The sequence below is a fragment of the Clavispora lusitaniae genome (assembly GCF_014636115.1).
Source record: "Clavispora lusitaniae strain FDAARGOS_655 chromosome Unknown tig00000105_pilon, whole genome shotgun sequence".
Taxonomy (NCBI): Eukaryota; Fungi; Ascomycota; class Pichiomycetes; order Serinales; family Metschnikowiaceae; genus Clavispora; species Clavispora lusitaniae.
In genome coordinates, this window is record NW_027093978.1 from 226,454 (window position 1) to 247,813 (window position 21,360).

General features: G+C 42.9%; 11 protein-coding genes and 1 non-coding gene across 12 annotated transcripts; 7 read left to right on the forward strand and 5 right to left on the reverse strand. All coding sequences in view use genetic code 12, as the record gives it.

Moving 5' to 3' along the window:
• Positions 1-389: 389 nt before the first annotated feature.
• Positions 390-1,253, forward strand: FOB63_003099 (uncharacterized protein; the record flags this gene model as incomplete). Its single annotated transcript, XM_066102300.1, has 1 exon — positions 390-1,253. The coding sequence occupies one exon, from the start codon at positions 390-392 to the stop codon at positions 1,251-1,253; it is 864 nt and encodes a 287-aa protein (XP_065958322.1).
• A 131-nt stretch (positions 1,254-1,384) lies between these two features.
• Positions 1,385-4,966, forward strand: FOB63_003100 (Reverse transcriptase (RNA-dependent DNA polymerase) family protein; the record flags this gene model as incomplete). Its single annotated transcript, XM_066102301.1, has 1 exon — positions 1,385-4,966. The coding sequence occupies one exon, from the start codon at positions 1,385-1,387 to the stop codon at positions 4,964-4,966; it is 3,582 nt and encodes a 1,193-aa protein (XP_065958323.1).
• Positions 4,967-5,182: 216 nt separating this feature from the next.
• FOB63_005587 lies at positions 5,183-5,255 on the forward strand. Its single transcript has one exon. It is a non-coding gene; the product is annotated as a tRNA-Lys (tRNA).
• A 511-nt stretch (positions 5,256-5,766) lies between these two features.
• On the forward strand, positions 5,767-6,132 carry FOB63_003101 (uncharacterized protein; the record flags this gene model as incomplete). Its single annotated transcript, XM_002615812.1, has 1 exon — positions 5,767-6,132. The coding sequence occupies one exon, from the start codon at positions 5,767-5,769 to the stop codon at positions 6,130-6,132; it is 366 nt and encodes a 121-aa protein (XP_002615858.1).
• A 345-nt stretch (positions 6,133-6,477) lies between these two features.
• Positions 6,478-7,992, forward strand: CDC37 (Cdc37p; the record flags this gene model as incomplete). Its single annotated transcript, XM_002615810.2, has 1 exon — positions 6,478-7,992. One exon carries the CDS (start codon positions 6,478-6,480, stop codon positions 7,990-7,992), a length of 1,515 nt encoding a protein of 504 aa, XP_002615856.2.
• Positions 7,993-8,064: 72 nt separating this feature from the next.
• On the reverse strand, positions 8,065-10,971 carry NAB3 (Nab3p; the record flags this gene model as incomplete). The annotated part of the gene is made up of 1 exon (XM_002615809.2): positions 8,065-10,971. One exon carries the CDS (start codon positions 10,969-10,971, stop codon positions 8,065-8,067), a length of 2,907 nt encoding a protein of 968 aa, XP_002615855.2.
• Positions 10,972-11,651: 680 nt separating this feature from the next.
• FOB63_003104 (uncharacterized protein) lies at positions 11,652-12,686 on the forward strand (the record flags this gene model as incomplete). Its single annotated transcript, XM_002615808.2, has 1 exon — positions 11,652-12,686. One exon carries the CDS (start codon positions 11,652-11,654, stop codon positions 12,684-12,686), a length of 1,035 nt encoding a protein of 344 aa, XP_002615854.2.
• Positions 12,687-12,701: 15 nt separating this feature from the next.
• On the reverse strand, positions 12,702-14,642 carry SEC20 (Sec20p; the record flags this gene model as incomplete). Its single annotated transcript, XM_002615807.1, has 1 exon — positions 12,702-14,642. The coding sequence occupies one exon, from the start codon at positions 14,640-14,642 to the stop codon at positions 12,702-12,704; it is 1,941 nt and encodes a 646-aa protein (XP_002615853.1).
• A 246-nt stretch (positions 14,643-14,888) lies between these two features.
• Positions 14,889-15,383, reverse strand: FOB63_003106 (uncharacterized protein; the record flags this gene model as incomplete). The annotated part of the gene is made up of 1 exon (XM_002615806.1): positions 14,889-15,383. The coding sequence occupies one exon, from the start codon at positions 15,381-15,383 to the stop codon at positions 14,889-14,891; it is 495 nt and encodes a 164-aa protein (XP_002615852.1).
• Positions 15,384-15,444: 61 nt separating this feature from the next.
• On the forward strand, positions 15,445-16,641 carry NUP (purine-nucleoside phosphorylase; the record flags this gene model as incomplete). Its single annotated transcript, XM_002615805.2, has 1 exon — positions 15,445-16,641. The coding sequence occupies one exon, from the start codon at positions 15,445-15,447 to the stop codon at positions 16,639-16,641; it is 1,197 nt and encodes a 398-aa protein (XP_002615851.2).
• A 296-nt stretch (positions 16,642-16,937) lies between these two features.
• Positions 16,938-18,332, reverse strand: FOB63_003108 (uncharacterized protein; the record flags this gene model as incomplete). Its single annotated transcript, XM_002615804.2, has 1 exon — positions 16,938-18,332. The coding sequence occupies one exon, from the start codon at positions 18,330-18,332 to the stop codon at positions 16,938-16,940; it is 1,395 nt and encodes a 464-aa protein (XP_002615850.2).
• A 1,439-nt stretch (positions 18,333-19,771) lies between these two features.
• FOB63_003109 (uncharacterized protein) lies at positions 19,772-20,629 on the reverse strand (the record flags this gene model as incomplete). The annotated part of the gene is made up of 1 exon (XM_002615803.1): positions 19,772-20,629. One exon carries the CDS (start codon positions 20,627-20,629, stop codon positions 19,772-19,774), a length of 858 nt encoding a protein of 285 aa, XP_002615849.1.
• Between the last annotated feature and the right edge of the window lie 731 nt (positions 20,630-21,360).

Below are 21,360 nucleotides of genomic sequence, written 5' to 3' on the forward strand. Positions count from 1 at the left end.
AGCAACATACACCTAGTAAGCTGTATAAGAAGATACGAAAAAGCAAATTAATTATTTTATGATCGTTTGGCCTTGTATGTTCTCGGGCTTTTGTTTTTGTTAGGAGAGAGAATCAGGTCACGTGCAAGATATTGAATGGATCATATGACGTGCGGTCAGGAGACGCGCGCGATCACGAGATATAAAACTCGGGGTTATACCCTGGGGGGAAGTCCAAGTAAGATTAACATAAGTTAGGATAGTTAACAAGTTACGAAGTATCTTTATTGAATCCGTAATTCTTACTCCCCTCAGTATCTTATATTTTATTATTAAGATCATACCAAAACTGTCCTTACAATTGGTAGCGCCGCAACAACGATTCTAGAGGAATCCATCATCAGTCAATCATGTCATCCACTACGGTCACCCCCGACATTCAACAACCTGTTACCACTGGAAACAGAAAGATCCCTGAGAAGAGGATCCCCATGTTGACCTACAACACTCCAGAGGTAGCGAAGTTGTTTCAAACTTGGATCGACATCATCAAAGAGATTTCAACAACAAAGAAGTTGACTAATGAAGAAATTATCGAATTGGTAGATAACCATTGCGAAGAAGAACTTCAAGAAGCATTTCGGACGTACCGAAACCTGAACACGTTTGAGTTAGGGTCTTTCGCCGAATGGCTCCTTAAAAGCAATGGAATAGAGAAACGTTCGCGTTCTCCATTCTCAATTATGAATGACACGCTTCAGGATATTCCTGCAGGTACGTGGCAACACTATTGTGACCAATGGAGAAGAAGAAGGAACCAACTCTACGGAAAGGATCAGACTTTGACAATCGACGATTTGTACCAGTATGCTTTCATTGAAGCAATCAGAGATACTCAGCTCCAAGGCCTTTTGAGGAACCTTGACCCTCGACCAGCGACGGTCAGCGAGTTGGTCGCTCAAGCTGAAATCTTAGCGAAGCGGTACAAGATCCCTATCGAAAGGTTAAACCGCTCTGTGGTCAAACCACACCAGTTGTTCCAAATCAAAGAAGGAAACAAGGATGCGTCAACCGCGGATAGAGGACGTAAGAGATTCAGGGAGAAACGTTACCCGACGAACAAGGAAAGTAACACCACCCAATCAAAACCTTTTAAAAGAAAGCAAGGTTACCGCTTCTCTCACTACAAAAGAAGTTCCAATAAGGATTATCTGAACCAAGATGCTGACAAAGAACAGCCAAAAAAAGACCAAAGCTGGAAGGAAGCTATGTGAACGATCGTTTCAGCGACAACTTAAGAGTTCAACGAATAGCGGTTGAGCAACAAGAACGAAAGAAGAACAAAACAATAGACCTTTCGCAGGCTCCCGATTTGCCCATAAAATATGGCACATTAGATGATTTCATGATCCCTGTAACCGTGAATGATAAATCATTTCCCGGAGTTCTCGTCGATTCAGGCTCACCCCTTGATTTCATCGACCTCGACACGGCGATCGAACTAAAGGCAGAATTACAAGCACTTGCTAAGCCTAGCACACTTACCTTCGCTAAGAAAGGCGAAGTCGACCTGGTAACACACAAGGTTACCCTTAAACTAGAAATGAATGGTTACATTGAGTACAGACCCTTCGTGGTTTATCCAAACCTTCATGATAAGATCCTATTAGGACGCCCGTTCATCATCGACCATCACCGGCGACTCGGACTTATACATCCGCTGATGCAACTCCGGCCAAATCAAACCGTGATCGAGAACGACACGAAGTACGAAGACATTAGTCTCGCAGAACTCGAAAGAGAATGTAAAAAACATAATAATGTTATACTGACTCTCCTTGTGCAAAGGATTGAGTACGACGAGGATGCACATCCAGGCATAGTCCCTGTTGATTTCGACCTAAAACGTTTTGATGACGTTGTAACGGACGCGTTACCCGCAGGTCTACCTCCTGATAGGAAGGTAAAGCATCGAATTACTCTCGTCCAAGGTTCTACCCCGCCGCACCGACCTCCGTACAGATTGTCACACAAAGACAAACAGGAACTATCTACGCAGATTGAGACTCTATTGAAAGATGGACGAGTAATCCCGTATGGTTCCCCTTATGGAGCACCCGTGATCTTCGTGCACAAGAAAGATGGTACCAAACGCTTGTGCGTGGACTATCGTGCATTGAACTTGATCACCATTAAAGAACGATTTCCGCTACCCTTAATTGATGATATCTTTGATACCATTCAAGGTGCGAAAGTCTTCAGCTCCCTTGATCTTCACTCTGGGTACCACCAAGTGGCAATCGCGGAAGAGGATTACGACAAAACTGCGTTCGTAACGCCTTACGGTCAGTACGCGTGGAGAGTAATGCCTTTCGGTCTAACGAATGCTCCGGCTACGTTCCAAAGACTTATGAATGAAATATTTCACAAGATTCTCAACAAGACCGTGGTTGTCTATCTAGACGACATCCTCGTTTTCTCGAAAACGCAGAAGGATCACAAGCGCGATTTAGAAGAGGTATTTAAAATCCTCCGAGCAAACAATCTCATCGCTAAAAGAAGGAAGTGTTACTTCTTCCAAACAAGGTTGAATTTCCTTGGACATGTGATCAGTTCGGAAGGAATTTCCCCGAACGAAGACAAGATAAAAGCCATAAGAACTTGGCCAATCCCGAAATCAAAAAAGGAGGCATTAAGCTTCTTGGGATTGACGACATATTATCGTCGTTTCATTGAGAAATACGCTCATATCGCAGCTAGTCTATACGACTACACCGCTGAAAAAACTAAATGGACTGAAGAACAGACAAGACTGTTTAACGAGCTCAAGGACAGATTAGTTTCTGCTCCTATATTAATATTACCAGATCCAAAGCAGAAGTATGTCGTTTACACTGATGCAAGTGATCGCTGCATCGGTGCCGTCCTACAACAAACGGATAAACATCACAAACTTCTTGGAGTCGTTGCATACGAGTCAAAGAAACTCAGTGGAGCGCAATTAAATTACCCGGTACGCGAAAAGGAATGCTTAGCAATTCACTACGCCCTTAAGAAATGGCAACACTACTTAAGTGGGACAAACTTCATCGTATACTCTGACCACCAGTCCTTGAATTATATTCGCACGACACCCCATCAGAATCCACGTATTTTACGTTGGTTAGAATTCTTCGCACGGTTCGACTTTGAAATCAAATACATTCCAGGACCCAAAAATGTGGTCGCTGACGCTCTTAGTCGCCAACCTCAAACCATTCATACGGTAAATCGAATCGGCTTACTAGAAGAACCTGACGTGTTGAATTTGGAGGTCATGAAGGAAGAATACATCAACGATCACCAGTTCGTCGATGTCTACAAAATCTTAATCGAAAAGCAACCTATTGACCCACAATTAAAAATACAAAACAAACTTCGCAAGTACACCGCATGCGATGGCCTTTTACGCTACGCCATCTCCACGCACGACAATCCACGACTATGCGTTCCGATCGGGGTTGTGCGTCGCCTCCTATTACGACAAGCACACGACGCGGATTTGAACAATCACCCCGGGGCATTAAAGATGTGTGAGACCTTGAGCAGACAATATTACTGGGCCAACATGCTCAAAGACTGTAAAGCTTACGCGAGAACATGCGAAGTCTGTCAACTAACGAAAACTGCCACACAATCTCCATACGGCTTAATCATGCCAATGCCCGTCCCGCAACAGCGATGGACAGAAATATCAATGGACTATATCACAGGTATGGAAAAGTTAAAGAACGGAAATGAAAAGGTCTTAGTGGTCGTCGACCGCCTTACCAAAATGGTACACCTTATTCCGACCCCGTTAGAACTCAATACTAAAGCACTTTTCAATATATTTATGAAAGAGGTTGTCCGATTACACGGAATACCAGAAGCAATAACATCTGATCGAGATCCGACCTTTACCAGTCACATGTGGAGTGTCTTCTCACACTTCCTAGGGATCGACAGACGAATGTCTATTGTCAACCACCCACAAACGGATGGACAGACGGAAAGAATGAACCGAGTGGTAGAACAACAAATTCGCGCCCTACGACTCACGCACAGTGACCTCAACTGGGAAGAACTATTACCTATTGCCGAGTTCGCAATCAATGGGTCATATCAAACAACCATTGGTACTACACCTTTTTTCGCTAACTACGGATTTCACCCTCGTGTTCACTTCAAACTTCCGTCTGATGACGACGTTTCGCTCGACGAAACCATAACCTTAAATGCTAAAGACGTTCTACGATCACATACCACTGTACTTTACCAAATTCGAGAGAATATGGCACAGGCCCAAGACAGCATGGAAAGACATGAAAATCGCCACCGACGTGAATTGATCTTACACCCTGGTGAGCTAGTGGCTATCAAACGCAAACATCTATTTCGTCTGGACTCTCAAACCAAATGGTTACACCCTTACGTTGGACCGTTTACGGTGGAACGACGTATCAACGACAACGCGTACGAAATCAGGCTCCCACCTGATATGCCAACGCACCCAGTCATTAACGTCGAAAATCTTAAACCATTCCTCGAACGAGACCACGATGTTTTGCACATACCGCCATACTCACCACTTGATTTAGATCAACGAATCAACGACATCACTGAAATTACTAAAGTCGACGATTTGGGAATCTTCATACACGTACGCTGGAAACACTGTGATCCTGTCTTGACCACCAAAGTTCATATTGCTGCCTATCGAAAGATAGCCCGTGAGAAACGCTGTCAACTCGAACAAGCGTACAATCACATGAAAGAACTAGACAAACAGTTTCATTCTGAACTCAGTTGGGATACACCTCCGGACAGAGGCCCAACACCTCCGCCAACAACAATGCCTACGCGCAGGCTTCCATCAATCCATGAACCTGCTATCGATCGAGGACGACCGAGATCTAGGAGGGGGAGAATGTTAGGAGAGAGAATCAGGTCACGTGCAAGATATTGAATGGATCATATGACGTGCGGTCAGGAGACGCGCGCGATCACGAGATATAAAACTCGGGGTTATACCCTGGGGGGAAGTCCAAGTAAGATTAACATAAGTTAGGATAGTTAACAAGTTACGAAGTATCTTTATTGAATCCGTAATTCTTACTCCCCTCAGTATCTTATATTTTATTATTAAGATCATACCAAAACTGTCCTTACAGTTTTTCAAATTGCCTGGCTAGCTCAATGGCTAGAGCGTGAGACTTTTAATCTCAAGGTTGCGGGTTCGACCCCCGCGTCGGGCTTTCTTTTTGCTAATTTCAAAGCAGTAATAAACTTTCTGTCTTGTTCAATCTGAATGGCGTTTCTTATGCTTAATGAAAGAAAAGAACTAATCACCACTGCTGTGTTCTTCTTTTCCTATTTAAGATAAGTAAGCAGCGATATAGGAAGTAATTCCGTTTTTTTAATTAATACTTCGGGTGCACTAATACAGATGCGAAGGCATGCCATGGATAAACATGCCAATTACAGCCTTGATTTCACATTTTAACTTTACCCAGAAAAAAAAACGCAGTGAATTTATCTTTGAGGTTCTGATACCCTGAAACGGCAAAGTGACCCCCGGGTTTTTGTTACCTAATCGGGTTTGTGAATGCGCGCACCTAGACACAAAGAGATAAGAAGTCCTAGTACACTTTGCAGCTACTGATATCTGCAAGTATAAAGGAGACGAAAAATGACCAATTTGAGATATCATTCTACTATTCTCTGCTATCCAACTTAGCTCTACTACATCCACTACTACTATTCAAAATGCCTATGTTATACAAGCCATCCGTCGAAGGTAAGGAGGTCAAGCCTCCTCAGATTCCTTCTCCAGGTAACAACTCTTTCTTGGGTGACATTTTCACTTCCGACGCTCCAAAGGACCAACAGATTTCTTGTGGCTTCTACAGACAAGAGAAGGGTGAGCCATTGGTGTACTACTACGACTACGACGAGATGAAGATCATCTTGGAAGTCGAGGGTGAGTACAACATTCTGGACGAAACTGGATACAAGGTGTCCGTCAAGCCAGGTGATGTCTTCTACTTCAAGAAGGGAACCACTATCACTTTTGAAACTACCGGTTACGGATATGCTTTCTTCTGTGGCTTGAGACCAAACGGCACTGCTTAAGCCGTCTTATTTATTTTATAATGCATATTCAAGCGTTTATCAATTGAGTAGGGTGTGTAATCATTGTGCTATTCCGCGATCAATAAAATACGGCCCCGTTTAATTAGATTTGCACAAACAATGTGCAACTTCTAATGCATTTCTAAGGAAAATGCACTCAATGCCATGAATTGGCTGTCCATTTAAGCCTTCTTCCTATATATCACATGATTCTGAATATGCGGTTTCGTGTTTGTTTTGTCGATCTCATTCAGGATGCAATCCGAAACTAAGTGCGTGCACCGAATCTTCTCGAATATCTAGTAGATCATTTAAACCACAACCCGCTTAAAGTCTAGCGCCATAATGCCAATCGATTATTCTAAGTGGGACAAGATTGAGTTGTCCGATGACTCTGATATAGAAGTTCATCCTAATGTTGATAAGCGTTCTTTTATCAGGTGGAAGCAAAGAGACATTCATGAAAAGAGACACCAGCGCAATATTGAAATCAAGTCGATCTTGATTCAATTGACCATGTATGCCAAGCTCAACAAGCGTGTTGACTACTTGTTGGACAACTTAAGCTCCAATGATCTTCTTGATCAAAGCAAGGTCCTCGAAATTTTGAACAAGAGTTTCGACCCCAAAGAAAAGTTTGATTATGAAAAATTGAAAGAGGAAAAGGGTTCGGATTTACGCAAGGGTTTGAAAGACTTGGAATTCTCCAAGGAAGAAATTGAAAGCACTCCACCATACAACGAGATGATTGAGGACTTATTTGTTCAAATAAAAGAGGATCACCCAGAAGCGGCCTCTGACGGTGAGAAGTTGCTTGGATACATTAAGGAACACAGAGCTAAAATCGATGATGTTTTGCTGAAGCAAACAATAAAGCTTGATGAGTTGTTGTATCAAAAATCTTTACTCATCAGCAGTGAGGATTACCATACCGGTTTTGACCGTTCCTTTTTGAATAAAGACAAAGAAGAAGATGACGAGCCTCCTCAACCTAAGAAGACTGTCACCACTGTTGAGACTATCAACTCTCCCCAGAAGGCAGATACTTCGTCTCTGCAGCCCAAGACTGATGAAGAGGCGTTTGATGAGCTTCAAGTATTACCGCAAACTGCTGAGTTTGCTAAAATTCCTTACAAGGAGCTTGAGAAAAGCGCCCAATTCCTTATTGCACATCCATCTATCTGCACCGAACATCAGAAGGATTCTTTGATTATGACTGCATTTGACCGCCAACTCGAGGGCGACACCAACGGAGCCAAGCAAATCATTTACCAGTCTTTGTTATTGCAATATATTTCGCAATTGGCAGGGCCACATGCATCCAAAGACCAGACTATCAGAGCTGTGAAGCTTTTTTTCACCAAGCTCAAGGATTCGTCTTTGCCAGCAAGCAAAGCTTTTGAAGCTGATGTTGAAAACACAGTGAACCACATCAAAACCAGATGTGAGGTGATAAGAAAGGAACAATTGGAGAATGCTGGGGAGGATGAACAGCTAATTCAATTGAAGTCACTCGACGACAGCTCTGAATTAATAGTTAATCCTCCGGAAGAGGGAAGCGAAGAATACAAAATCTTCACCTCTAGCTTATCTCCCGAAATGCAAGCCGCTGTTCGGTCTGGGTCCTTGGATGAAGTCAACAAAGTTTTTGCGACGATGAAGATTGCAGATGCGGAACAAACTTTGGAAATTTTCAATCAGTGTGGAGTTATTGGTGTCAGCGGTATTCTAGAAAACGAGCAAGAGTTTGAACAATTGAAAGAGGAATACGAGGAACGCCAAAATTTACCTGAACATGGTGTCGCAAGAGAAACAGCTCAAGAGCATCAACACGACTTGACACCGGATGTTGTTGACTGATCTACCATTAAATTACGCTGTACTTTGGTCAATATATGTCTTTGAGTGTTTGATTTCTTTACTGTAGACTCATTACGGTTTCCCCAAGCGAGCCAACATATCCATCAAGGAACTATTTTGAGGTCTTCCTTCTTTAGGTTCGCTTCGCGGAGTGTACTGGTATTGACTTGGAGGAGGTTGGGTTTGCGGAGTTGAAGAGTATGATTGTTGGCTATTAGCCTGCACGAACTGGTTAGGAGAGTTAGGATTGACTTTTCCCTGCAATAAAGAAACGACTGTTTGCATAGCATGGGGGTCGAGATTTTGAAGAGTACTTAATACTTCAGGGCTAAGTTGTTGGCCACTGCCATACGGGGTGCTGGTTTGACCTTGTTGAAACGCGTTTCCGCTTTCGGGATTTTGACCTTGCCAATTAGGTTTGATACTCTGATGTGGCTGGTGGAATGGCTTTACTTGATTGTACGGTTGTACTTGATCGTAACCTTTATAGTTTGGTTGATAAGAAGGTTGATAATTAGACTGGTTGTTTGGAATATTGTTGGGAGTGTATGTTTTACCATTTGAATAAGGCTGATCGGCAGTATGTGGTTGGTCATATGCATGGTTATTATTGTACAGTTGGTTGTTAGTATATGGCTGATTAAATGGAGAGTTGTTTGCGATATTCTGGTAGTAGGATTGGTTGTTAGGTTGAGTATTGTGCTGCAGATTGTATGGTGCTTGTGGCATGTTTGGTTGGTTATACCTTGCGTTGTTCCCCCTATATTGCTGCCTGTTCCTGAAGTGTGCTTGATTTGCCTGAGTATATGGTTCACTGTAGGGCAGATTGAATTTTCGATTTTGCGGTTGATTGTATGGCGAATCGTATTGCTGATTGTATGGCTGATTATATGGTTGACCGAAAGGTTGATTGAATGGTTGATTGAATGGTTGATTATATGGCTGATTGAGCGGCTGATTATATGATTCATTTGAGGATCGATTATTGTTTGTTTGGTTGTATTGCGGCATGTACAGATTATCGTTATTATCTGCACGATAAGGGCCATTGCGGTGAGCATAGTGAGTGCCATGATCATTGTCATACCCGTATTGGTGCCGTCTGAAGTTATTTTGACGTTGGGACGACAGATGATGATTTGGACGGCGATATGAGTGGTTTTCTGTGAAGTGCCGAGGCCCATCACGCAAATGAGGCTGTCTGGGAATATTTTGATCGTCTCCTTTTTGCCATTCCTCCGCTCGCTTAGGTTGAGTATCCTTGGCTTCCCCTCGCGTATTTTTCGTTCGTTGCTGATCCTTTTGTTTTCTCAAGATGTCAGCAGCGACGCTTGGTTCAACATTTTCGTATTCATCAAAGCGGATTCCACCGTCTTCCGTCTCTTCGAATGTTTGGATGTCGAGTTGGTTATTCTTCACCACACATGCAGCTAGGACTCCCAGATAAGCTGCCTCGCACACCTCATCTGCTGGTGGTTTGTCTCCAATTTCCTGAAGGGCAAACAGGATGCCGGCGGATTTGAATGCTTCCTCGACTTCTTCCACAAATGCGGAAACAGCTTCGTTCGTCACGAACACCAGACATTCCCGTTCATTGTGTGGTCTTTTAGATTCCGGTTCATCATCCTCATTCTCTTCTCGCTCGCGAGCTCTCACAACAGGCTGGGTTGGTTTGGGCCTCAGGGCTGGCGCTAGTCTTAAGTAAGAATTATGGAGCGGTATTCCTGTTTCTCCTTCTATAAATTCAGAACAAGCTTCTGCTGTCCGGAATTGTGCAAATGCGTAACCACGCTTCATTTCAATTTGTAGAACTTCACCATATTGACTGAGAATGCGAAAAAGATCCTGCTTCGAAATACTATTGGGTAAATTTCCGAGGTAAAGTCTCAGATTCTCTGGAAATTCTTGGTCCCTTGTTATTGTTGTCTCCGCCTCTAGAAATGATGCGAATGCTTGTTCTTCTTCCCTTGTAGGAGGAATAGAGATATCAGGTCGACGACACTTCTGGTTGGCTTTAGCATTAGGTGCATTTTGGGAAGTTAATGGTAAAGAGGGAGACTGAATTGAAGTTTGTGGCAACATTATCTTTTTCTGTGCGAGAAGCTCCAGTATGACTTTCATTTGGTCTTCCTGAGATAACTGAAGAAACTCTGGTTGCTTGACAACTTCACTTTCCATGATCATTTTGTATGCATCAGCAAGTGCGCTCTCTTGTTGCATTTGCGGCTTTGCAGGAAGATCTGGTTTCCCTTTTTCGATGGGTCCTAGTTGCAAAGGGTCATAATCGTCATCTTCTTCTTCTTCTTCTTTTTCTTCCTCTTGTTGTTGTTGTTGTTGTTGTTGTTGAACGTCTTCTTCATCATCAGACTCGTGAGATACTTCGTTAGATGCAGATAATTCTTCGGAGACGGTCTTCATATTATTAGGTGGATCTTGAGCAGTGTCCACTTTTGGTGTAGCACTATCAAGTTTGGCGCCGTCAATTGCTTTTTCTGCGTGAAGGCCATTCGGTATTGCTGCTTGGCTTGGACTGTGTTTACCAATCGCCGTATAGGTAGTTGTAGCGCTCTTCTGGTTGATATCTGAAATCTTGTCGGTGCTAGATGTATCTTTCGTCCCAGTTAGTTCGTTTTCATTGTCATTGTCTTTTCCCTCCTGAGATTTCCAAGTGTCATGCTCAAGTTCATGTGTATGTTCTTTTGCTTCAGTGTCTACTTCCTTTTCATGTTGAGGTACGCTATTTGTTGGCACCATGACTTCCTCGTTAGCATTTGATGGAGCGGTTTGTGTAGTTAAAAGCAGTGAAGATTCCTGGTCAGCTTCACTAGTGTCTGTGAGTTGAACTCCAATGTTTTCCGGATCATAATCATCGTCTTCCAGTGAGTGATTATCTTCTGATAACTTTTCCCTATTATTACTTAACTCCACATTCGATGAATGTTCTTTTTCATCGTGCATGGTTATGGGCTGGACTTCCATAGTGCAAAGATGGTCAAGTTACTTGTACTCGCTTTCCGACATATGACATGGTGAAGACACATAGTTGTGCATGTAAGGGCAAACCGTTCACTACTGGAGTTCATAGTAGGTCACATCTTATGGTTAGTAATGTCATATACATCGAAGCCATAATCTTCTGTAAAGTGGTACGAGTGATATTCAGTGCTCGGGAAATTAAGAAACCGGAATTATTCACGCGGATAAAATTAGGTTCATGTGCCTTAGCCGAATCCAATCTGCGCACTGCACCGGTTGCTTTGTCGGATTAATTCAAACGGACTAACTTGGAGGAAATCAAGGCTCGGAATGGGGGATCGGAGTGGGGGATCGGAGTGGGGAGACTCAACGGTGACCCGCACCTTTCCCCTAAGTGCAGTCGTCCTACCGCTTGCTCCCATGCTAACACTAGCGAAATAGCCATTACAAAAGTTAAGAACTAGCGTTATCCATTGCAGTACATACCATCACCCTCTATGTGATAGTATATTTCTTACTTTCCAACTTGCTTTAGAAATTAAACTGCGTAGGTTTCAGGTGCTGCACAGTAAAGTCCTGAGTATCATGTAGAGCGCTTAATGGAACAAGGTACTTAAGTACTGAAGGCGTTCCCAAGACTGAGAGAACTCTTTGCTGAAAAGAATAAAATAACAACAGATACAATGGTTAACGTCGGAATTGTCGGAACAGGGATTTTCGCTACAGACAAGCACTTGCCTACGATTCAGTCAATTGATAACTTGAAGCCGTTCGCGGCTTACAACAGAACCAGATCAAAGGCGGAGGTCTTTGCCAAAAAAGCGAACATTGATGATGCACATGTGTACAATTCTGTCGATGAACTTTTAAAAGACCCAGAAGTGGACTTTGTGGATGCTTTGTTGCCAGTTCAAACAAACCTTGAAGTGATTGAAGCAGCTATCGACAATCACAAGCCGATTGTCGTTGAGAAGCCAATTGCTGCCAATATGGAGCAAGCGAGAGAAATCGTGAAACTTTCCAGAAACACTGACTTGCCTATTGGTATTTTGGAACAGTGGGCGTTTTTCAGCGCAATTGACAAAGTCAAGGATGTTTTGTCCAAGATTGGAGATGTGATTTCCTTCACTTACAGAGCCACTGGCGCATGGAACGCCAACAACAAATACTTGTCTACTTCTTGGAGACAAAACCCACAGCACATTGGAGGATTTTTGAGTGATGGAGGTGTCCATCAGTTGGCCTTGCTCACGGAAATTTTGGGTCCCGTCGAGTCTGTTGCTGGCCTCACCAAGCAAGTGAGAGAGGAGAGCGGTGCTGATGATATACTATTCTCTACTTTTAAATTGGTCTCCGGTGCTATCGGTACCTTCACATACGGTTCTGCATTTGGTGCTACTGATAAGAGCACAAGCTTGATCATTTATGGCACGGAAGGTTCTCTTGTCTACGATTTTTCACCAGAATTGAAGAAACCTACAATCACTTATCAGACAGGCGCCAACTCGCAGGAGGCCTCGAAGAAAACTGTTATTGAGGTCGATGAAGTCAATGCTGTGGAGGAGGAATTCAAGAATTTTGCTCAGGCAGTGCAAGCAAATGACAAGCATTTGGTGAAGGTGAAGCCCGAAAAGGCCTTCCATCACTTGGCTATTGTAGCGGCTGCGCTCGAGTCGTCTAAGCACGGAGGTTCTTCAGTGAAGGTCGAGCAAATTTAAAATTGTAATATGAGATTATAGTTCATCAAGTATATGCTTTTCTTCCGCCTCATCACTAGGTTTTGTCGGTAAGTCCTCAGAGGGGTCAATTTCACTATAAACTTCCTGTTGGTCTCGTGATGCGTCAACTATGTCAGATGTCGCAACTGGAATGTCTTCCAAGGTTGATAGATCAGCATCGTTGATTGGGGAAGCTAATTCTGATGGAACACTAATAGTGGTTTCGTATGAAGATTTGGGCCCCTCCGATAAAATTTCACTTTCATCACCCGTGCTAGCTTCGGTTCTGCCAATGAATTCTTGTTCGTGGTACCTTTCATCTGTATCTTTCTCGGTCTCCTGCTCACCAGCGTCTATAGAATCACCATATTGAGAGCTGGCTTGTTGTTCCGAAACTGTTTCCACTGCCAGTAACACATCAAAGCGAAGTTCGCTTGGATAATTTTGCGTGGCATCGTCAGCTTCGTGAATGTCATTATCCCCATTAGCCATGGTAAAGTTTTCGTCACTTATGGTAATTTCTATCGCACCATCATCTGCCCCCGCGTCGATGGTCTCTTTAGTATTGACATCCCCCGTCTCGTTTTCGTATTTTTCATCCTTATTATTCTCGTACTCGATGGCCCCGTTGCCATGAGTTTTATCATCTATCAATATATCCTCAAAAGAATTTTGTGACGACGATGGACCCACTTCTGTTGTTTTGAGCTCTTCATCGGTCTCTAATACACTCGATTCCTCAGGATCAGCAGCCTGTGCATTATCTGATGTGGACATTGAGGAATCATGATCAGATGAATGGTCAGGTTCGACCACCCACTCTTTCTTCTCAACTTCCTCTTCGATGTGATGAAATTGGTCGCCTTGCTCACTTGGTGCCTTTCCATTTTCTGCACTAGACGCAGTATTGGTCTCCGTCTCTATTGCAATCGAAGTAATTGAATCTTCAGGTTGTTCATCTTGAGTATTAGTGTACGCGTTTGCGAGTGAAGAAACTTCTGTGAAAGAAGACGCAACATTTGTATGTGATAAAGAAGACGCAACATTTGTATGTGATAAAGAAGTAGAAGACAGCGTTTCAAGCGGCTCCATAACTTCCCGGCCATTAATATTCACTTTTTCTGATTGTAGGTGATTGCTTGCCCAATTGAAAAGACCAAAGAATTTGAAAAGGGTCCAAAGCAATATTCTTACAGGTGTCTTCAATATCCTGCGCCAGATAACCCAAGCACTGCAGCAGAGGAGAAATAAAATGCTCATATAGATTCGTTTCTTATCGCGCTTGTCTTGTCTTTCAATGAATCGTACAATCTCTTTGGATTTTGTCAAAACGCCTTCGAGATCCATCAACTTGTCGTTTAAGTTCCCCAAGTCCTTTGACTGTTGCACAATTGTATCTATGTTAAGCTCAGTTTGCATGACAGACATAGACATTAATTGTTTTGTCAGTTGCAATGAAGAAGTGATATTTTTGTTATGCGTTAAAATTTGATCTTGGACAGACTTTTCAGATGCCTCTGCTTTTCCCTGTGAACGGCCGGCGAAGAGATCTTCCTTCGTTCCCTCTTTTTCTTCTACTTTCACATATTCGGCGATTCTTTGCTTGTGTATCATGTCCATCTCCAAGGCATGTGCTTCCAACAAGCTTTGTTTCAATTTCAGCTTCAAACGTCGCCAGTTTTCAATGTAAAGAGCTAGCTTGTCATGTAGAAGGCTTTCTGCAGCTTCCTCTTCGTTCAATTGCTTCAACTCAATGTCTATGACGAGACAGAGATCAGGTATTTTAGACATGAGTGAGTTTGCGCTTCTTGATAGAGCAGAACGACGATCTTCATAAGATTCACCATCTTTTAGTGTTTCTGAATCTAAGCTGCACAATTGGTGGATCCTGTCGAATACAGAATCCTGTATTTCGTCAATTTCCAGGAAATATCTTTCGATTGATGCAGCAGCCATATCAGAGGGGAAAAGGGGAGATTACAACTTGTTGAAAGTTCAGTGGCTACATGCAGGTTCTTTTGTGTTGGTTATCCAGACCATGAGGCGGCTCTGCAAAACGAACGGAAAAGCTTGTCATTGAAGCCATCTGAGTGGATGTATAGTTGATAGGTTCTACTAGTGGGCAATCGACCCATACAAGAGCGGGCATTGTCAGTATGCCATATGGTTGTCGTATTCTTTCTCGCTAGTAATCAGCGGATGTTATGTCCGCTGAAAATTGCCTTGTCGAAAAACTGCAGAATGAATACTGCACTGACTCGGTTCTGTGTCGCACTTACTCTTTTGGGGTGCTATTAAACTCTCCATATTGGTGGAATTGGGCGTTGAAAGCGGAAGTGTGCAGAAATGCCGCGCGGCCGTAGCATTTTTCCGGCATGCGTACTCAGGGTACAATTTTCTTGGACATGTCAAAAGATAAGTGACAGGTGTTAGGTGAACTACAAAGCAAGAGAAAGGGAAGCAATTACACTCATGGCAAGTAATAAAAACCCAGTAAAATATAACCGGAAGTATGGATTCGAACGGAATAGAAATCAACCGTATATGAACCCGAACCGGAGTCAAGCGATGCGCATAAATGTAATCTTCGAATATGCAAGTTGCTTCAATAAAGATAAGGTCTTCAGACGTTGAAAAATTCCCCAACGGCATTTCCGAGGGCCAACCGATGGATCGGGCCCAGGTATAAAGTCCCATTGCTTTCCTCCCCCGTATATTGTATTTTTTTTCTTTTCTCTTTAGTATTCTTCCTCTGGTTATGAAGTTCTCTACTCTCGTTTCTGTTGCAGCACTTGCTGCGTCTACTCTCGCTCATCCTTTGGCCAAAAGAGAAGCCAATACCACTGAGGCTGATGTCATTTCCACTAACAATGACTTGCAAACATCCCACGGCAAGCCCTTTGCCGTTTTCCAACCAAAGGTGTTCGTCATTAACATGTTTGAGTTTGAAGCCAAGCCATGGTTAGAAGGTATGGAATTCGTGCACAACATCACTATTCCTGGCTTATCTCCTCTTTATCCTGCAATCCATTGTAACTCTGATTACACTGTGTGCCAATTGACCACTGGTGAAGGTGAAATCAACGCTGCTGCTACCATCAGTGCCCTTGGTTTATCTCCATTGTTCGACTTGGCCAAGACCTACTTCTTGATCTCCGGTATTGGTGGCGGTGAGCCTCAACATACCACTTTGGGCTCTGTTACTTTTGCCAAGTACGCGGTCCAGGTTGCTTTGGAATACCAAGTATCTTACCAGGAATTCATCACCACCAACCCTAACTGGACTTCTGGTTACTGGGCATACGGCACTGACAACCCATGGACCTACCCAGGCAATGTCTACGGTACTGAAGTTTTCGAGTTGAACGAGAAGTTGAGAGACAAGGCTGTCGAATTGGCTGAAACTGCTGAATTGAACAACGGTACTGCCCGTAACGTTGAGTTCAGACAAGAGTATGACTTTGAAGCTGCTCAAGGTGCCCCATCGGTCGTCAAATGCGATGTTTTGACATCTGACAACTACTTCACTGGAAATGTGTTGGGCGACTACTTCTCCTTCTACGCCTCTTTGATGACCAACGGTTCTGCAACCTACTGCTCTACTGCACAAGAAGACAATGCCTCTTTGGAAGCTATCACCAGATTGACCAAGGCTGGTCTCGCTGACTTCAACAGAGTCATGGTGATGAGAACCATCTCTGACTTCTCCAGACCTCCTCCATCTATGGCTGATAAGGCTGTTGAGTTTTTCAACAACCCTAACGATGGTGGTGCTGACGCTGCTTTTGACAACTTGGTCATTGCTGGCTTGCCTATTGTCAAGGACATTTTGGAGAATTGGGATGACGTTTACGCTGAAGGTTCCGAATTCTCTCCAGAAAACTACACTGGTGACATCTTCAACACTTTGGGTGGCACTCCAGACTTTGGTAAGTCCTCCTTCGATGTCGCATAAGCCTAAACATATACCTGATCATTTTCACCATTCTACTTCGTCACTTTCCTTCGTCTACTGAAAAACTTTTAACATTCTCCCAGATTACTTTTACATAACATAGGCACACAAATGTACGAGTCAATTACATCGTTTAAATTGTATCTTTTTCATGGTTTATTGATAGAATATTAGACAATTAAATTAGTTGCACCAATCACCGTTATGTCGGTTTATTAAATGGCACACAAAAAATGCAAAGTTCTAGTGTCATTATGTATCTGTTAATGATACTCTTCAGTTTTTCTTTCCTATGCTTAAGCTTCTGAGTCTTTCTTGTCGCTCGAATCATCCATCGCGCCATAGTCCTCTGAAATTGGTTCTCTTTCCACAATTGGCACTCTGTCGAAAGTGGTGAATTCGGTTCCGTTCTTTTTGGCCAACACGAACTCATATACTGCTCTCAAACCGCAGGCCATAAAAGTGAAGATTAAGCCACCGAATGGAGCAATCACGAAAGCTCCAAATCCACCCCAATCATTAGGGTCGTAGATACCGTTCCAGACAAGAAGAAGCTTTCCACCTTCTCTGGCACTGTCGTAGTAAATCCAACCAAAGACGAACACTGCAAATAGCGCACTCAAACCACCAACCATGATATCAAATCCACGAAGGAACCAGAAGAATCTATCACTGAGGCCAAGGAATAAAGCTGGGATAACAGCAGCAGAGACCAAGTCGGCGATTAAATAGATCTGCAAAATGTTGTCGGCAACTTTAACACCCAAAACAACAACTGGTACCATGACAATAAAAACCATGGCACGAACGTAAATCATGTCCAATTTGTTGCGGAAAACATCATTAGAGATGGTCGAAACCATAGCACTTTGCAACGAATCGAACGTACAAGTAGACAAGCAGATGACGAAGATCAAGACAAATGCAATCAACCATCTTGGCATATGAGATAACATGATGAAAAATGCATTGCCTCCATCTTCATCGTTCACATCTATGTAGCCTGCCCAGACAGCCAAAAAGCCTGTTGTTCCCACCAAGGTGCAAATAGCAAAAGTCACAAAACTGGCAATTCCTGCGCCAATCCAGAGATCTCTATCAGTTTTGCTCGCAAAAGTCCTCAACCAAAAACCAGCCATGAAACAATCATTTGTGATGATAGCCACAGGCAAAATGTAAAGAAGTTGCCATCCCAACTTGTTAGCGTCAAGCAAGTGGGAAGGACCAATTTTTGAAGTGTCAATATCGATGTACGAGCCCATACCCGCTGCACAAATAACGACCAAAAGTACGACCAAGACTCCTTGGAAGTTGTCGGTGATGAAACTGACACGGAAACCACCAAAAGCGGTGTAAATTGTCGTGACAACACATTCAACAATGACTGCGCCCAAGCCATTCAATCCAGTCAAGGTCTCAATAGCACTCTTGACGGCAGAAACTTCACCGATCATGAACAAAAACATTGTAAGACAGGTGAAAAACGACACATATAAGGCTGTGACGATACCAAATCTTCTTCTGACCCACTCGGTCATGATGAATCCATCAGGACATTTCTTTCTGATCATTGGACCCATGATTGCAAATCCCACAATTGGAATCGCTCCAGAAAGAGTGTACACCATTAAACCATGAAGGCCAGAAATGTTTCCAATTTGGGCGTAGGTAGCCAAAATACCACATCCCATTGCTGTCCGTTAGTACATCTGATGATTAATTGAGTTCGAACCCAGCGAGAACTGTGTCAGAAGTTCTCAACAAAACTCATTATTAACATTTGAGCAACTCTGATCCATGTAGTTAAGTTCTCGCTTGGGCCAACGTTGATTACTCTATGGATCCCCCATCGCAAGTTGGAGACCCTGAGGCGTGCATATGGGCTCGACTGGGTTACACTATGTTGCTGGGGAGTGATAAACTGCTGAAAAGAAACATACCTGAAGCAATAAAGTTCACAGCTAACGGTAACCCTCTTTGGGTTCCATTGCTTGATAAGAAATTATCCTTTCTTGCAAATTTCCAAGCAAGAAATAATCCAGTAGCCAATAGGAAGGCATAGGTCAAATAGATAATGGCGTTGCTTCCTTGTGAAGATAACGAAGCCATAAGTGATGTAGATGATAGGAATAGAATAAGTAGAAGACCTGTTTTTTGAAAGAAACTGTACCCTTTACATACTCCTCTACATGAGAAGAGTATGGTCTTAGTCTGCACATAACCCGCATATATGCTTTTACAAGTCGCATCTGCGAGCACTTTTTTCGCATCTTAGGCTAAGCATGCACTTAAAGGGGACATCTGTGAGTGTTTTTCTCACAAGTCACCCTACATATTTCAGGATGTTTCATTTACGGTAAATGAATGACTAACTTGATCCTCAGAAACGCCTGATTCTGCTCTAATTATCACCTATGTCGTGATTGAATTTCAAGCCTTTCCTTATGGATAAGCATGTCTTAAGAGATTTTTATGTGGCTAGCAAATGTACATGTACACTAAATTCTTGGCCTATACATACGCACATTTAATGCACACAAATAATTTTAACGAGACTTTCCTTTTTTTTCCCTTTAATTTTGGCGTACATTTACGGAAAAATATTCTGATGATGTCGGGTACAAAATAATCCGAAGATTGCCAAGGATGACCATTGCATGCTTCAATCGGTTTCTTAGTGACCATATTATTAAGAAGGGTCGTACTAATTCAAAAATGACCGTTTTCACTACTAGAGAATGGTGCTTGAGTGATTCAGGCTCACAATAAAACTAGGACAGCGGTTTCATAATCCGAATGCGAGCATTTTCGTTTTTTTTTTTTTTTTTTTTCTTTTGAAGTGTAAGGCGATCGTCTCGGCGATTAGGAACTTGAAACCTATGCAAGAGATGCATGAATATTAATGAGTTCCCTAAAAACGAATGGTCAGAAATTCTCAATAAGGCAAAGCATCGCTTCAGCCTTGCGTCATCACGTCATTTTCTTTCTATTTCTTTTAGATTCACATATCCTAGGAGAGAACCGAAGTACATAGTAGATTATAGGACGAACAATATGACCAACATGTACTTCGGTCGTATTATGAGTACCAGAATAAGAATGGTGTTGCCTTGATTTTAGTGTTCATTTGTCATGCAGCAGCCGCCTCAAGAGTCAATAACAGTTTTCTAGCTTTACTCAACCATTCCATATCGATCACTTCAACATTAAGCTCTTCAGGAATCATGACACTGCTCAGTGTGATTTCAATACGTCCAAAACCTTTGATGCGAGTGATTTCAAAGTCACCCACTAGCGACTTTTCCTCCAGAATTTGTTCACTGCCTTCTGCTTCGGCACTTTTCGGATGTCTCTTTTTTCCCAAGTCATTAGGACTCCACCAGTACAGCGGATACTGCCGAATAACGTTACCAGTGATCAAAGCAACAGATATCATGAGCACTGAAGAAACTAATTGTGCTGGAAGATACCACCAACTGATTTCTCGAATTCTGTCATCGATAGACGGTAAAAGAGCCGAAGCACCAGCAGGAGGGTGTACACAATTTAGGATAGACATCAACACCGACAGAATTGCCAAGGAGAGAGCACCAGATGCCCAGTAGTGAGACCTTCCTGCTTCGCTTAGCAGAAAAAGCTTTTGGACGCCCACACCGATCACAGATGCAACAAAATGGCCAACGAGAACGTTTCTAGGTTGAGCCAAAGGCGACTGGTGGACATTGAAGCAAAGAATAGCAGTCGCACCATAACTGGCAATGATGTTATGGAGATGATGCAGATTGAAAACACTGCTATGTTCAAACACCCCTTCTAGCAACGCCACCCCACAAAAGGAGGATATGAATACCTCAAGCCATATGAAATGGTCTCCAACAGGTGCTGTTGTATGGCCACCGAGAACTTGCCGAAAAGGCTGAGGGAGCTTACTTACTTTGTTAGGCCATAAGTACTTATTTACCCAGTTGTCGATAGTGAATCTAAACATGGCTCAGAGGGACATAGACATGAGTATTGTGGAGTTAGGCGCAAAAAATGCAGGGTACGCAGAGAATCACGCAGAGAATCGCGACAAGGGTTTTGCGAGTTTTTACCCCACAATGAAGTGTCATCTGACCCTCACAAAGTACACTTTGAACAATAGCTTTGAAAACACAACAAAATGCATAGTTTTGACGCGTTTCAAAATACTAGCACATGCACCATTTTCTATCTCGGCCCAAGTTCATACCAATGACAGTGTTACCTGCACTCTTTATTGATGACAGGCGCTCTACAGAAAAACAAACAAAACTATACGACGGAGGACACCACAGAAAAGAAAAGGGTGGCATACTCAGAATAACACAGCCCAACTGGATAGGGAATCCGTAGGGGTTAACAAATGGTGCATCAAGACACGTATTGTAAGTCTAGTGGTGAAATACAAAATGAGAGACGCAATGTTGAATGTGGAAGACAATAGATAGCCGATTGTCGAATTGTTGATACAGATTCATTGCAATCGATCAATCAATCAATCAGGCAGTGAAGATAACAACACAATGAAGAGTAAACGAAGCATGTGCAACGGTTCGTTCCTTAGGCGCGACATCATTTGTCACAACCAGCATATGTTCGCGGTATGTCTTCTTTTTCCGATGTATTGTACACAGGAGATTGCCGACCGCAGTATTCCGAGCATCGCCACCATCAATCAGTGAGGTCACTATATCGGGA